The sequence below is a fragment of the Aspergillus tanneri genome, assembly GCF_003426965.1.
Source record: "Aspergillus tanneri strain NIH1004 chromosome Unknown AapTan_3_pilon_pilon_pilon, whole genome shotgun sequence".
In the NCBI taxonomy this organism is placed as follows: Eukaryota; Fungi; Ascomycota; class Eurotiomycetes; order Eurotiales; family Aspergillaceae; genus Aspergillus; species Aspergillus tanneri.
In genome coordinates this window covers 2,244,765-2,261,585 of record NW_022984630.1, presented here as the reverse complement: position 1 = coordinate 2,261,585, position 16,821 = coordinate 2,244,765, and the positions used below count along the sequence as shown (strand labels likewise).

General features: G+C 50.1%; 3 protein-coding genes across 3 annotated transcripts; all 3 read left to right on the top strand.

Annotated features, from left to right (window-relative positions):
• Nucleotides 1-609: 609 nt before the first annotated feature.
• Nucleotides 610-8,020, top strand: ATNIH1004_004555 (Type I Polyketide synthases (Type I PKS); the record flags this gene model as incomplete). Its single annotated transcript, XM_033569225.1, has 2 exons — nt 610-7,058; nt 7,120-8,020. The coding sequence occupies 2 exons, from the start codon at nt 610-612 to the stop codon at nt 8,018-8,020; spliced, it is 7,350 nt and encodes a 2,449-aa protein (XP_033428031.1).
• A 417-nt stretch (nt 8,021-8,437) lies between these two features.
• On the top strand, nt 8,438-10,274 carry ATNIH1004_004554 (uncharacterized protein; the record flags this gene model as incomplete). The annotated part of the gene is made up of 3 exons (XM_033569224.1): nt 8,438-8,668; nt 8,748-9,886; nt 9,953-10,274. 3 exons carry the CDS (start codon nt 8,438-8,440, stop codon nt 10,272-10,274), a joined length of 1,692 nt encoding a protein of 563 aa, XP_033428030.1.
• A 1,558-nt stretch (nt 10,275-11,832) lies between these two features.
• On the top strand, nt 11,833-14,988 carry ATNIH1004_004553 (uncharacterized protein; the record flags this gene model as incomplete). The annotated part of the gene is made up of 1 exon (XM_033569223.1): nt 11,833-14,988. The coding sequence occupies one exon, from the start codon at nt 11,833-11,835 to the stop codon at nt 14,986-14,988; it is 3,156 nt and encodes a 1,051-aa protein (XP_033428029.1).
• Between the last annotated feature and the right edge of the window lie 1,833 nt (nt 14,989-16,821).

The window sequence follows — 16,821 nt, the reverse complement described above, 5'->3', positions numbered from 1 at the left end:
ACTGGTGTCGAGTTGAAATCCATCATAAAGTGCTATATACAGGACTTCTTAAGAAGCAACCAGCTCAAACCCAGTTCATGTGCAAAGATTGCCAAGCTTATCCATGCAAACCAGACGCAATATCATGTTGCCAGGGCTTTCATAATGCAAAATTAGCTGTTTGAGTGAAAAGGATCCCAATTTTGTACGTACTACGTAGAACCTAAGAGATAACTAGGTGCCTGTTCGGAATTAAAGGTCTGTGTTGTTTGCGGTAGAAAAAGCACGCGATAAATGCATCAGCGGCTGGGTCAAGGGATAACTCTAACAGATATAGATCTAATTTGGTATGGAGGGGTGAACCGTGGTTGGGTTGTGTCAGAATAAGTCCAGATTGGGACATCATGTGAATATATATACCCAATACTCATAGAGGGGTTGGGCAGACAATCCTTCTGAATACAACCACTTCAGACCCCCCAAATAATCAAACAGGTTGCCCCGCAACCAAATTATGCAACTTTTGCCGTGAACTATATATCAGCACGCTCACCGTTAGACCTGTATCAATGATAGCATACTTCTTTTTTCCTCCTTTTATGGAATCATCGACACGAGCATATCATGACAATGGATGAAGCTATCGCTATTGTCGGCATAGGGTGCCGGTTTCCTGGTGGGGCAAACTCGCCCCAGCGCTTATGGGAACTGCTGCGCAACCCGACAGATCTGGCGAGAAAGGTCCCTGAAGACCGGTTCAACATGGATGCTTTTTACCATTCCCAGGCGGGACATCATGGCACTACTTATGTGTCTGAGTCGTACTTCCTGGATGAGGACATCAAGAAGTTTGATGCACCCTTCTTTAACATATCACCCGCTGAGGCCGCTGCAATGGACCCGCAGCAACGCTTACTACTTGAAACTGTGTACGAGTCACTAGATCGAGCCGGTCTGGCGCTGGAGAAGCTCCAAGGGTCCCAAACAGGGGTCTTTTGCGGGCTCATGCGACACGACTACCACCAACTACTTGCAACAGACGTGGAGACGAACCCACCATATGCCCTGGCAGGTACGGCTGCCTCGATTCTGGCCAACCGCGTGTCGTACTTCTTTGACTGGCATGGGCCATCTATGACTGTTGACACAGCCTGTTCCTCAAGTCTGGTCGCTCTACATCTGGCTTGCGAATCCTTGCGCAAAGGCGAGTCCTCGTTAGCTGTGGTTGCGGGCAGCAACCTGATATTGAGTCCAGACCCCTATATCTGGGAAGCAAAAATGCAGCTGCTGTCACCCAGCAACCGCTGTCATATGTGGGATGCGAGCGCTGATGGCTTTGCCTGCGGAGAGGGAGTGGCGGCAGTGGTGTTGAAGAGGTTGAGTGACACCAGTGGTGATGAGATTGACTGTCTGATTCGGGCGACTGGGGTCAACTCAGATGGCCGCAGCGCAGGGCTAGTCATGCCGAACGGCGACGCGCAGCAGGCCTTGATGTCTTCTACATATGCCCGTGCTGGACTCGATCCGAGACGAAACCCTTATGATCGGTGCCAGTTCTTCGAAGCCCACGGCACTGGCACCCGAGCAGGTGACCCTCAAGAGGCAGCAGCCATCCACAGCTTTTTCTGGGGGGACCGCAGCGATAACTACGAACATGAAAACCCAATTTATGTCGGTTCGGCCAAGACCATTATTGGCCATACAGAGGGCACTGCTGGGCTTGCGGGAATCATTCGTTCCGCGTTGGCCTTAAAACATGCGGTAATTCCGCCAAACCTACACTTCCACAAACAAAGCAACCGTGTCGACCCATATATTGCTCATTTAGAGGTCCCGACACAGGCTCTACCTTGGCCTGATTTGCCGGCCGGCGTGCCACGGCGTGCATCCGTCAGCTCGTTTGGGCTCGGAGGCATGAACGCGCATGCTATTCTTGAGAATTTTGACCAGGCTCAGCTCTTTTCACAGGATCGTCCTCAGTGCCAACAGCCTCTGCTTCCGGTGGTTCTGTCAGCAGCGTCCACAGTCACCCTGGGAGATATGCTACAACAGTACGCTGAGTGGCTCCGGGAGCACCCTACAGTGGATCTACTGGATCTGGGATCTTCCCTATTGACACGTCGGTCAGCCTTTCGCCACCGGAAGTTTTTCACCGCTACATCGCCCGACGAGCTTCGGCAAAAGATTGAGCACGATATGAAGCATTGTACGAATGGTAGTATGTCGACAGTTGCCCTCCGGCCCGGCCAGAAAGAAAAGCAAATCCTCGGCATCTTCAACGGCCAAGGAACACAGTGGCCGCAGATGGGGCTGGACCTCATCCAGGCCTGCCCTGAAGCTATGTCCTGGATGCGCCAGCTACAGCAGTCATTGGATGAACTTCCTGAGAAATATCATCCCGACTTTACGCTCCTAGACGAGCTGTCCGCCCCAGAGACTTCGTCCCGGCTCAACACAGCTGCCATCTCACTACCGGTACGAACGGCTCTTCAGATCATCCAGGTTAACATGCTTCGCGTCCTTGGAATCTCCTTCACAGCAGTGGTGGGACATTCCTCTGGGGAGATTGCTGCAGCATATGCTGCTGGTGTACTCAGTGCACCTGACGCAATCCGAGTCGCGTACCTACGCGGTTTCGTAATTAACGAGCTCGCATCTCACGGGCGGATGATGGCTGTGAATTTGTCCGAGCATCAGGCGAATACGATTTGCTCGGACTCACGGTATCAAGGACGGGTGGCCATGGCAGCCTGTAACGCACCATCCAATGTCACCTTGTCCGGTGAACATGAGACCCTGGAGGAGCTCGAGTGGCTGCTGCAGAGCCTTGACCGGCATCCACGTCGATTGACAACTGATGTAGCTTATCACTCCCACCATATGCGGGCCTGTACGGAGTCCTATCTGCGCGCCCTAGAGTCCTGTAATATCAAGGTGCAACCGCCAACCTCCACGCAATGGTACTCAAGCGTATACAGGGGCAGGGCAGTGAACGCGGCAGATGCTGCACTTGACGGCGCGTACTGGTGTGAGAACCTGCTGTGTCCGGTCTTATTCTTCGCAGCCCTGACAGCTTGCCTGGAGCAGATCCCGGGCATCGATATGATCATCGAAGTCGGCCCAAAGGCTGCACTTCAAGGCCCGACACGACAGACTCTGGTTAACATGCACCCCAAAGGTCCTGAGATCCCCCATATCGGATTGGCTCGACCAGGGAAAAGTACTATAGAGTCCATGGCTATAGCTATTGGCTGGCTTTGGGCATATCATGGTGCGCAGGAGCTACAGGTCCAACAATATATGCGTCTGTTTGCACCTTGCCGAGATGTGCGCTACCTGAAATCACTTCCAACGTATCCATTTGACCATCGTACTTCCTACTGGGCTGAACCCCGGCTCGCCAAGGCCCGCTTGCGTCGACGAACTTCACCAAATCCCTTGCTGGGAGCACTTAGCGCCGAAAGTGGCCAAGGTGAATGGCGCTGGAGAAACTACCTGCGCTGCGAGGAGCTGCCTTGGCTAGTTGACCACCAGATCTTGTCAGAGGTAGTGTTTCCACCGATGGGCTACATTGCCATGGTGCTTGAGGCGGCCCGGATCATGTCCGAAGGAAAATCTCTGGAGCTGCTGGAGATTCAGCAATTGATACTGGAGCGCACCATTTCCATCCCTGAAGACGGGCCAGGCGTCGAAACCCTCTTCAAAGTAGATGTTGAGTCTGATTGTGACGACAGGATCTCAGCCACTTTCCAATGCCAGGCAAACTATGAGGGTGATCTGGAACGGTGTTTGTCCGGCCGTATCACCCTTACTCTCGGCGAACCAGAACCGACGGCCTTGCCGTCCAGAGATGAGGCCAAGTCCAACTTGCGGCCGGTCAATATGGAGGATTTCTACTACAAGTTACAGGCCATCGGAGCCGACTTCTCGAATAGTTTCCGGAGCATGACCGAACTTAAGCGACGGCAATATTGTGTGCAAGGGGTGGCTAACGCCCCCTGCGATGAATTACTTATCCTTCACCCCGCTACAATGACTATAGCGCTACAGGCACTGTGGGGATCCATCGAGGGCACAGATGATGGGCGGTTGCCAGCATTGCTGCTGCCTACAAGGATCGATTCCATCATAATCAACCCCTCTTGCTGCCATCCCGGAGCCATCGGTATTGATGCCACTATCACGCACATCGGGGCCGGCAGTGTCTGTGGCAATGCATTCGTGCTCAACGCGGTAGGGGATGGAATGGTCCAACTGGAGGGCATCCATCTGACGCCATCCAATCCCGTCACCGATGACCATAATCTAGATATCTCTGCGTTCGGAACGACTGTCTGGGGCCCATTGCAACCGGACCCCACAATCGGTACTCCAATGGAGCTCCCAGCTGCATTCTCTATACAGATTCTGCAAGAGCGCTTAGCCGTGCTGTACCTTCGAGATGTCCAAGCCCAGCTCACTCCACAGGATCGGAAGCAGCTCGACTGGCATCGCAGCCGATATGTCGCGTGGATGGATCGCATACTGTCCAAGATTCAGGATGGATCACACCCTCATTACCCGCAGGAATGGCTCCATGGGACTGTGGATGGCATGATCTCTGGATCGCTCGGTGGGACACATGGGACTATTATCCGTGTCACGAATATCGTAGGGCAGAGCTTACTACACTTCTTGCGTGGTGAGGCAACAATACTGAGGGAGCTACGCTACGACAATGATCTCCTCTCTCGTTACTACCAGAACGATAATGCGATGCGTATCATGAGTTACAAGCTAGGCACCGTAGTTGGCCAGATTGCGTTCCGTAACCCTTGTCTCGACATCCTCGAAGTTGGCGCCGGCACTGGGTCAGCGACCCGCGCCGTGCTGTCCTCTATCGGCCGAGGATATCAATCCTACACCTATACTGATATCTCGCCAGCCTTCTTTGAGGATGCACGCGCGGAATTTGCCGCACATTCAGACCGTGTCATCTACCAGGTGCTAGATATAGAACGTGACGTGCGGGATCAAGGCTTCTCCACACATGGCTATGATTTAGTGATTGCGAGCAACGTGCTACACGCGACCAAATCCCTTCGCCTCGCGCTGAGGCATGTAAGAGAGCTTGTCAAACCCTCTGGCTATTTTGTCATGCTTGAGGGTACAGATCCAGATCGAGTGGCGCCCCCGTTCATCTTCGGCGGCTTCGAGGGCTGGTGGCTAGGCGAGGACGATGGGCGATCTTGGGGGCCATTGATCCGCTCTGAAGAATGGGAGGCATTGTTACAGTGTGCTGGTTTTGGTATCCACACCTCGCACACACCAGTGGAACAGGATAATGCGCTGGGCATGTCTCTGATACTATCGCAGGCTGTCGACGGTTGTACGCAGCACCAGCACGAACCCCTAACTGTCCCCGCATCAGGGCCACAGATGAATTTGCTGCTGATCGGCGGTGCCACTGAGGCCACAGCACCGATTGTCGAGGAGCTGTCTATAACACTTCGGCCTTACTTCGCGCACGTTTTCTCCTGCTCGGCTGTACGATATTTTATGCCTGATACGAAAGCCACTGTTCTTGCCGTCCTTAGCCTTGTCGATTTCGACTACCGGCTACTCCCAAACGATTCCGAGACGCGGTGGCAAGGGCTGGAGGCGCTTATGAAGGCAGCAAGCTGCCTATTGTGGGTGACCTCGGGGGAGGACAGCATTGATCCATGTTACTCCTTGAACAAAGGCTTCCTGCGCTCACTCGCCCTCGACTCGTCGTTCGGCATGTTGCAACATCTTACCGTCGTGGATCCTACAGCACTGGAGGTGAAGATGCTCGCCACCACATTCATGCGGCTCGTTCATACGAAGAGGGCAAGCATCGACTTTCATGCCGTGGGCAGTCCCGAGATCGAGCTGCGGTGGAAGGACGGGATCATGCAGATCCCACGTATCATGCGCAGTAGGACAATCAACCGCCGCTTGCTAGCCAGCCGTGGCATTCCCGTGTCAGACTCAGTGGATGTACGGACCTCGGTTCTCCAGGCGGTTGCGTCCAGCGACATACCGGGTCAAGTGACTATCTGCTTGGTAGATTCCATGTACTTCCCTGCCAAGAACCTGCTTCCAGCGGACTCCCTTGCTCGACATGACGTACATTATTCCACTCGTGCTGCACTGGAAATTGCAGGGGCCGACTTTTTGCATCTGGTGGTAGGACGGAATCTTTCCAACGGTACCCGACAGCTGGCCTTGTCGGCCTCCCATGGCTCAGTCGTCACAACACCATCTTCGTGGTGCTGGGATATCCCGGACTCAGTTCCTGCCCATGATGAGCCATCTTTCTTACACGCTGTGGCCGGTGTCCTTGTGGCCATGGCGGTGGTCCGCCCGGCTGTTCGGTCTCAGGTACTGTGGGTTCATGATCCGCATGTCGTAGGGCCAGGATTCCAGGCCTCATTGGCATCTACTGCGTCTATGCTCGGCGTCAATCTTCAGTTAAGTACATCTCGCCGTCAACAAGATCCCGAAATACTCTTCCTCCATTCTCGGAGCTCCGCTCAGACACTGGCCCGCCTGCTGCCGACAAATATCTCAACCGCAGTTGTATTTGGTGACAGTCCCCTCTCTCGGCGGATACCCTCTGTGCTGCCAAACGGTGCTGCCCAGCGAAAACTTTGTGACTTCTGCCGTCCGTCCTCCTCCATTTCCAAAGAGATGTACATACAGTCCGTCACCGATGCACTTCGTAGCGCCTGTTTGTTTACCAGTCGAACGAGAGGATATCAAAATAGTATTGGCACGATTAGTCCAGAGGAACTCTCCCGGCGTCCAATGACCCTCCAGCCTCTGGAGATTGTAAATTGGAGGCAGCCTACTCGCGTTGAAGCACAGGTGCTACCAGCCAGCTCCCTAGTGACTCTGTCGTTGACCAAAACATATCTTGTTGCTAATATGACGGGCGACCTAGCCCGGTCGGTGAGTGAATGGATGTCCCGTCAAGGTGCTCGATACATCGTCCTCGCCAGTGATCGTGCAGACTTAGACCCTTCATGGGTTGCGGAGATGCTGAATAATGGAGTGCACTTACGATTAATGCAAACGTACGTTGTAGAGCTTCCGTTCTATTGTGTTACATGTTGTACCTCTCTAATAAGTTTGTAGGGATATCTCTAAGCAGGAGTCCGTTCTCCAGGTTGACCACACTATTAGAAGGAGCTTTCCACCGCTGGGAGGTATCATTTACAGCAGTCTGGGCCAGTTGGAATGGCCCTTGGGACGGACGACGCTCGACAATCTACGCCACCAGTGGGAGCCAGCGGTCCATAGTGGCCGTTTGCTAGATGACCTCTACCGTAGCTACGATCTGGAGTTTTTTATCTTCGTAGGGTCACTGCTCGGGCCCATTGGCTGCGCTGGTCAGTGTGACATCTTAGCCACTAGTGAGTTCCTCTCGGGGATTGTTTCCCGGCGCCGGCGAGAAGGTCGCGTGGGCAGTATAGTCTATCTTGGTGACATGCATGGACTAGACTCCACAGAGCGTAGCAAAGAAAGCCCCGTGGGTGCGCCATCACTATCTGAACGAGAGATACATGAGGCCCTCTCTGAGGCAGTAATTGCAGGCCGTCCAGAGTCAGATTATGATCCAGAAATCTTAGCTGGTCTCCGACTAAGTGACGAATGGTCCCAGATCCCGAAGATGTGGCCATGGATGATCAAGACAGGAAACTCACACGTCAATACATCACCGCGCCAGAAATTAGATGCTCGCGCCCAACTTGGAGCAGCCACAAGCAACGAGGAGGCTGCAGATATAATTATGAGGCACCTCATAGACAAACTATGCAGCAAGCTGGGCCTCACTGCAAGCGCCAAAATCGGACGTGCAACCTTGTTGCATGAGCTCGGAATTGACTCACTTGTCGCGGTGGACGTGCATATCTGGCTCTCTAAGGAGCTGGGGGTCAAGATTCCAATTACACAGATGATGGGTGGTGACTCTATTGGCCGTCTGGCCGTTGAAGCTGCCGCGCGCCTTGGTGGGACTGATGTTCGTATTATGTAGAAGAGGTAGATCAGTTCGCCCGTAGAGCCAGAGAATAATCGTACTATCCTCTTACTGCTATTCCCCCATTACTACGAAGTGTCTGTGGTGCTGTTCTCTACAGATTTCAGGTTAAAGCGTCTATCGTACAGGAAACACCTGCGATATACTTCTATGAACCCTGCGTGCGTTCATCTCGGGCCAGGGAGCTCAATGAAGTTTCCGAGCAAGGTTCATGTTCTACTAATCCGTTTCGTATGTGTACTCTACCAAAACAACCAATATCCGTCTTGAATATGACCCTTGCGTCCGTATCCACTCTGCGGACCACACGCTGTCGTCGTCACGTCTTGTGCTGAGATTTAAGTACGTAAACCCCGCCTCCCCCCTCTTTTACTGCACTCTATACTTTGTTTTGCTCTCTCATCCATGTCCACAATGGATTACCCCATAAGTTACAGCCCGTCACCGATTGACACGGACATCGTGAGCTTCTGTTTCCAAGGTCCTGCGCTCCCTGACGACTGTCCGGTATTCGTCGACGGAGTGACACCGTCACGGTCGCTGAATATCAGTCAGTTCCAGCACCTAGTCTGCACTCTCATTGCTGGGCTCCGTGCTCAGAAGGTCCAGCGCGGACAGTGTGTGTTGGTCCACCTGGACAACAGTGTAAGTTCTTCGTCCTTCTCAGGTTAGCTTCAGCCTGTCTGGCGACAAGCCCAGGGCGTTCACACAGGCCAAATGACAGATTCTCAGCCCGGCGCTGTTCCTCGCTATTGTGGGCGCCGGGGGGGTGTATATGGGAGCCAACCCGGCCAGTTCAGTCGATGAGCTCAAACATCTCCTTGCGTTGGCGGAACCCAGATTGATTGTCACACGCCGCGACACTCTTTCAACAGTCCTGGCCAGCGCTACAGTCAGAGGTCTGAAGCCTGAGCAGGTATGTGTGCTGGATGACATAGACCATATTATCGACCGAGTCTTCGAAGGATCCCAGTGGCAGACAACACACGAGCGGTTGAAACCGGTACAAGATGCATCCAGTCCGCTAAATTTTACCAACCTAGTCCGCTGTGGACAACGTAGCTGGATTTCCTTTGCCGATGCAGAGAGAGCCAAAACCACCACAGCAGCCATGTTCCTTACCAGTGGCACAAGTGGGCTTCCGAAAGCGGCTATTTTAACCCACCAGGCCCTCATCCTCCAGCACATGAGTGTATATTGTCCAGTGCCGTATCCCGTAACGCGACTCCTTGCAATGCCACTGTTCCATCGGTACGGTGCGCTCTGGGCGCATTTTTTTCCCGTCCGCTATGCCCAACCCTTGGTACTCCTGCCGCAGTTCCAACTGGCACCTTTTCTGGACGCCGTCCGCAGACATTGCGTTACCGAAACACATCTCTCGCCTTGGATGGTGCATGTCCTGATTCAGTCCTCTTCCTCCATGCCGATCCGCGAGTCACTACAGTCCTTGCGCTATGTCTGCGTTGGAGGTGCCCCGATTGATAAACGCCCGCTACAACTGTTACAGGATATGCTGCATCCTGACGCCTGCGTGGCGCAGGAATGGGGTATGACCGAGACAGGAACTGTTATCCATGACCACTACTGCAAGCCGTACGAGCAGTACGACAAGGAGAGTATTGGCTGTGTCGTGCCCGGTTATGAAGCGCGACTGGTGAGCCTGGACAGTGGAGATGTCATCCAAAGCGACGAAACCATAGGTGAACTGCATGTTCGAGGCCCCGGACTTTTCCTGGGTTACAAAGGATGCAGTGATAGCCCCAAAGACAGCGATGGGTGGCTTCCCACTGGGGATGTGCTATATGTGAAAAAAGAGCACTATTTTCTTGTTGGTCGGGTAAAGGAACTGATCAAAGTACGCGGGTAAGGCTTTCTCCATCTGCCTTCCAAAGAAAACGATCAGCTCAAGTGACTAGTGCTTATGGTCAGGTACCAAGTAGCCCCCGTTGAACTCGAAACACAGCTCATCAGCCATTCTCTAATTAAGGATGTAGCTGTCATCGGTATTACTGCATCAGACCGTAGTACCGAGCTTCCCCGTGCGTACGTAGTTCCCATCTCTTGGGCTCAGAGACCCAGCGCAGAAGATATCTACGGGTTTTTGCGGCGGCGAACGGCTAGTTATAAAGCGCTGGACGGTGGTATAGTTTTTGTCGACTGGATTCCGCGGACGTCCAGTGGCAAGATCCGCAGGCAGAGGTTATTAGAGTTGGATGCGCAGAGGGAGAATTTGGTACGGCTTCTCTCATAACCTGGAAGTTGAGCAGAATCATTATTACTGTCACGATGGGGTCCTATATAGTAGCTTCATGTTTAGTCTGTGCCTTTTTGGCCAGTTATGTCACCAAGAAACCAAGCATAATTGATTCGTTACAATTACTGCATATTTTACTTTTGCTAGTTTCTACTCTACATTACTGAATGAAAGATACTATAATCAAGAGCGCAGATAATAATACTGATCAAGAAAACAAGTGTAGAGAGGGAAGGAAGAATAAGGAGATGACAAAAGATCTCGACATGTAACGTGGCAGGTCTCGTGAGTCATGGCCTGCAATATGACATGTCAGAGAATCCTGACACTGAGTGCTCACTAGTATTCTCTTTTCATCTATTTGTATCCTCCCAGTGTTGGCATCCGTAGGATACAGTTTATTATGTAGCTCCGTAGTATAGTACGTAATCGTATCTAGCTCGAACTTTCTGCTGCAGACACTTGTTGAATATTTTAGTCTTCAACCGTATGTATAGAATTACCTGTAATAGTCTCCGAGATGGATAGCCTATTTCTACGCAGACGGCTTTAGCAAAGCTATCCTTAATCTTTGGATTAATCGTAGCCCTCAATGGACAAAGAAATGGAAGGAGGTCTGCCAATTTACAAGCCTCCTTGAGGAAAAGCCGGATAATAATGGGAAGTCAGTCGAATTGTTTCCTTGATTAGTGTATGCGTTGCCTTTTTATGGATTACATCTATATCTGAGCCTGTAAGCAAATTATTGGATGATTATTTGAATAGACCAATTACATTGACTATTGATATACCAAATAAACCTATTTATATGTAGAAAATTACTAGCAAGCGTAAATAGATTATTTTTGAATAGAAAATAGGAGCCGGATTTCAAATCTATGGGACAAGGCCTTTGCTGGTCTCCGCAACCCGTAGGAGAGAGAATTATCGCCTATATACTCGCTTGAAGTTCCGAATAGAAGTCATTTACTAGATTGGTTGCAATATATGGCGCGTCACGTTTCGGGTTAAATGGGCGCACAAAAATATGGCATTGTTAATCTTTGCAGTACCGTATCTCGGTACCTTGCTGACGAGAGAGAAATAGAATTATTTAATGCTGAAACTTGTCGAAAACGATAGGCAAGGCTAGTAGCTAAGCAGGGGGATAGGTGGTGGATTTCCTTTAATACATGAATATCCGGGTTGTTGTTGGGAGAACCTTCTGTTGCCTGGCGAGCCATGACAGTATTAATAAAGGTGTAAAATTATAGTTTACTGCTTTTTACTAGAACAATTACTAGAGGATAACTATGTCTTTCTGACAACATACTTCTGCTCTTGACCGTCACCCTTGGCTAAAATACAACCCTGTGCTTAGCATCATGCAGCTGATTACCCCTCCTTCATCTAATCGCCTTGCCTAGTTAGCAGTTGTAATACTATGCACCGGCCACTTCCACCTCATGAGAGACGAGCGAGTGCGAGATGTTCTACAATGTGAGCATCATAGCCAAAGAGTTGCCATACTTGCCTCACCGTTAGTGTGCTACAGTATCTCCTGTAGTCCATGAGAATGGCCTCTCGCATACTATCACACAGCGACTATACGGTCGCATGGATCTGCGCTTTGCCACTGGAAATAGCAGCGGCGAAGATAATGTTGGACGAGGTTCACGCTTCATTACCCCAACCAAAAACCGACCACAACGTCTACATTCTCGGAAATGTTAGCGGCCATAATGTGGTGATGGCCTGCCTACCATCTGGTGTATATGGAACAACATCTGCTTCAACTGTGGCGTCGCACATGGTTTCTACGTATCCAAATATCCGATTTGGACTGATGGTTGGCATTGGAGGGGGAGTTCCCAGCAAAAGTGCAGACATTCGCCTTGGCGATATCGTGGTCAGCAAGCCAACTGCCACCTCAGGCGGCGTTATTCAATATGACTATGGCAAAATACTTCGGGAAGGGCATTTTCAGCACACGGGGTCACTTAATAAACCCCCTCCAGTCTTGTTAAAGGCCGTCGCTCAAATAGAGAGCGATTATATGAATGGAAATGGCTCAGTGAGCAAAACCATAGGCGGTGCACTGCAGAAAGGAGAACTTAGCGAAAGATTTTCTCGACCAAGATGTGACTGTCTGTTCCAATCAACATATGATCATGAAGGGGATCCTGATTGTTCAGCATGCGATCAGAACCAGATAGTGAACCGACCTTTGCGAACAACCGATGAGCCTTACATTCACTGTGGGTTGATCGCTTCCGGAGATCAGGTTATAAAAGATGCGAAGACTCGAGATTCTATTGCCCGAGAACTAGGCGTTCTCTGTTTTGAAATGGAGGCTGCTGGCCTTATGGACGAACTCCCGTCACTTGCCGTTCGAGGCATCTGCGACTATTGTGATTCTCATAAAAATAAGCAGTGGCAAGGATATGCTGCCCTTGCTGCTGCCGCCTATGCGAGGGCTCTTCTGTCAGTGGTGCCTATTTACCACTATAAAAAGGAATTACCCGAATTAAAGGAATCAGTTTGGATGGTCCCGTTTAGAAAGAACTCGCGATTCGTGGGCCGGGAAGAAGAAATCTCCAGGATTGAAGGATTAATCATGCAACCAGGCGGACCTAGCAAAGTCGCTATCTGCGGACTAGGCGGGGTTGGGAAAACCCAAATAGCGCTCGAACTGGTTTATCGCATGCGAGAAAGAGACTCTGAATGCTCAATTTTCTGGATTCCGTGCACCAGCTATGAGAGCGTTGAACAAGCCTACATCAAAATCACAGAGTTAAAAGGATTCCATGGCGTAAAGCCAGCCGAGGCAAGAGAGCGAGTCAAATTATATTTAAGCCAACCGAGTGCTGGAAAGTGGCTTATTGTTTTTGACAATGCAGATAATATGAATATGTGGATCCAAGGCTGTAACAGTACCCCAGCACTCAAGGATTTTCTTCCTCAAAGTGAGCATGGGCATATGGTCTTCACTACGCGCAATCAAAAGCTAGCTGTGAGACTAGCGTCTTCTAACGTAGTACCATTCTCTGAGCCGGATGAAGAGATTAGTATGAAGATTCTCGAGATGTCACTTATTCAGCAAAACTTGCTTAATAGTGACGCAGCCATTCCCCTTCTAAAGCAGCTGGCCTTTCTCCCACTAGCCATCATACAAGCAGCATCATACATTAATGAGAACTGCCTAGAACTATCACAATACTTGACACTATTACAGGACCAAGAGCCCGGCGTTGCTGAGCTGCTGAGTGAAAATTTTGAGGATGAAGGACGCTATGCAGAAATTCAAAATCCTGTTATTACTACATGGCTGGTCTCTTTTTCGCACATCCAGCAGATAGATCAGCTTGCAGCTGACTACTTGCTATTTATGGCTTGTATTGAGTTTTACGATATTCCCGAGTCACTGCTCCCGTCGGCACCTTATAAAAAGAAAATAAATGCAATAGGACTTCTGAGTGCCTTCTCCTTTATCACTATCCAAGCTGAAGACAGGCTAATAAGCATCCATCGGCTTGTATATCTTGCAGCTCGGAACTGGATGAGAAACAGCAACATATTTGCCTTATGGATCCAAAGAGCCGCTGCTCAGTTGTCTGACACTTTTCCAAGTCATGACCATAGCAATCGAGAACTGTGGCGTAAATACCTGCCTCATGCCCTACGTGCCGTGGAAAACATGGAGTGGGCCCAAAGAAAGCAATGCGAATCTCTTCTCTGGAAGGTTGCGAACTGCCTTTACATTGACGCTAGATTTAGTGAGGCGGAGGCTTTACTGGTTGAGCTAATTAGAGTACAGACAGAAGTCACAAGTGCTATGGACCCTTCCACTCTAGTTAGCATGAGCAACCTTGTCTCCACATATTGGAACCAAGGAAGATGGAAGGAGGCGGAAAAACTGCATCTACAGGTATTGGAGACGCGGAAGCTTGTATTAGGATCGGCGCATCCTTCTACTCTGACCAGTTTGGCCAACTTGGCGTCTACATATTGCAAACAATCGCGGTGGAGTCAAGCAGAGGAGCTGCAAGTTCAAGTAATCAAGGTTCGAGAGCTGATATTAGGCCCAAAGCATCCTAATACCTTGATCAGTGTGAGTAATCTAGCTTCAATATATCGCAGCCAGGGACGATACAAGGAAGCCGAAGAGCAGGAGGTTGGAGTTATGGAGGCATATAGGCGAGTGATGGGCCTGGATCACCCGTCTACCCTAACCAACATGACTAACCTAGCGTCAACATACGCAAGTCAGGGCCGATGGAAGGAGGCAGAGGAGCTGCAGACCGAAGTACTGGGGCTCTCTTTAAGGGCTTTGGGTCCGGAGCATCCTGATAGCCTGACCATTATGGCCAACCTTGCCTCTACTTATTGGATCCAGCAGCGTTGGAAAGAAGCAGAAGCATTAGAGATCCAGGTGTTGGAGATTCGGAAACGGGTCCTAGGGCCGCAACATCCAGATACTCTGGCCTGCATGAATAATATTGCATACACCTGGAAGTCTCTAGGCAAAGAAGATGACGCCGTACTCTTAATGAGGGAGTGCGTTCATTTTTGCAATCGATACTTGGGTCCCGATCACCCGCATACCATCTCTTCAACCACCACTCTTCAGGACTGGCAGAGGGTACGCACTTTCTCATTGATTAATGCGACGCAGGTGCTGTGCAAGCCACTAGATTTTATGCAAGTCGCTACAAAACTTCTCAGGCATTAATATACAAGACCATTATAGGAACCATGTTACGTCCTCGTCAAGTAGGGTGGCCTTTGCCATCCGACGCTTGTCTAATACAGTGACTTGCTGGTTACTTCAGCTTCTTATCGTTGGATCGTTTGTACCCATATATTTTAATTTTGCTGCGCAAGACTTCGCTCCTTCGCGGCAGGTATTTTTCGGCGGCTACCCCTTTCTGGAGATTCGCGTAGCACAGGCCTCAAAATTAAAATCCGCCTGTTTATGTCTGTCTACTGATCGCATTCCTCATGCTCGACTTGTGCGATGACCTTCTTGCAATATTTTTCAGTGTTATACTACGCCTCCGTACACGAGTGGGATCAATTATTTCGCAAGCCCCTCCAAGCTTATACCATGCGCCGGTTTAGGCAAAGTTCTGGCACCAACTTACGATCCCATCCTGCGCCTCTTCGGGCAAATTGGTTATCCGCCGTCTGACAGGCCTGAGACAGGCTCTCGCCATCAGAAAATATTCGTCTCCTTTTGGATATTCTTGCTATCAGGTGTCTGCTATGCTGTGTGGACTGGCAAGCAGGAGAGCCTTGTCACCCACGTGAGATATGCTCTTCTTTATTGCCAACCTTGTGGCCGGCGATGTCTCGCAGAGAGAGTATATCGAGTTGGGCGGGGGCGTAATGGGGGCAGATTTAGTCGGTTTATCTGGCCCTACACTCCGAGGAAAATTGTCATTACCTCTGGGCGCTTGCGTTCTTCGTTTGGATCACTCCCAAATGGCAGGGCCCAAAGCTTCATGCAGTCCTGAAGCAGGCTGAAGAACAAGCGAGTAGAAGCACGTGGTAGTATCATAGTCCAGAGCCACGGTTATTAATGCTACTTAGTCGCCTATAATTCAAACACCAAGCTGGGATTCAGTTGAATCATGTTTCTTCCGTATTGACAGTGGATTTGATCTTGAAATAATAACCAAAATCCTATTAATGCTTAACGTTGTAGGGGCGCTCTAGGGCGCTGGATAATTAGTACCTCTGAGCATTGGCGGCATGAAACTCTAACTACTCACGAGTCATGCCATCCAATTGCTGACCCCTGTTAAAGGACTTACAACAGCAGTTATCAGAATTAAATGTATAATTCTGTGAGAGCTTAAATATTTCTGTATCGTTTATTATTCGGGATCCGCCACTTCACTCGATACTTCACATGATGTCCCAATATGGACTAGCGTTATTCTAACTGTAGTTTATATTCTATTCTAGTAATACCTAATTAATGCAGCGCCCGCTGTTGTTCTCTGTTCCTCTGCAACTTTCTCCGAAAATGATAAATGTAAGTCCGTTACCCCTTAAAGCCAAATAGACATGCCTGCTAATCACTTCGGATAGTAACTATTGGTTACGGGATAATACATCATTACATTGAAAACACGTTCCCATATCTCCAAATAAAACCACTCACATCTCACTCCCACCATGCTGGAATGGGTCCGACGGCTCTTTGGCTTTGATAAAGAGGCCTTGGAAAGGAAGGAACAGCAACACCGGAGTCGAAAGCGTAGCAAACAGATGCGAGCCCGCGAAAGAGAACTCCGTAACCAGAACCAGAGACAGGAAATGAAGGGTGGGAAACGCCGAACGCCTTTCTTTTGGGGATCCCCAGGTGTTACTATTCCAGTTCATCGAACCCGAATTTACAATGATTAAATTTTGTTTATTGGGAACTATCGTACGCTGCTCATGTCTCTAATTATGTTCTTATTTTCCTCCACCACTCTGCTGGATGTACATGTATTCTCACTCGTTATTCTTTATTAAACCACTCGCCTTACAGACAAGTCAGGGGGGTCTCTCCCTT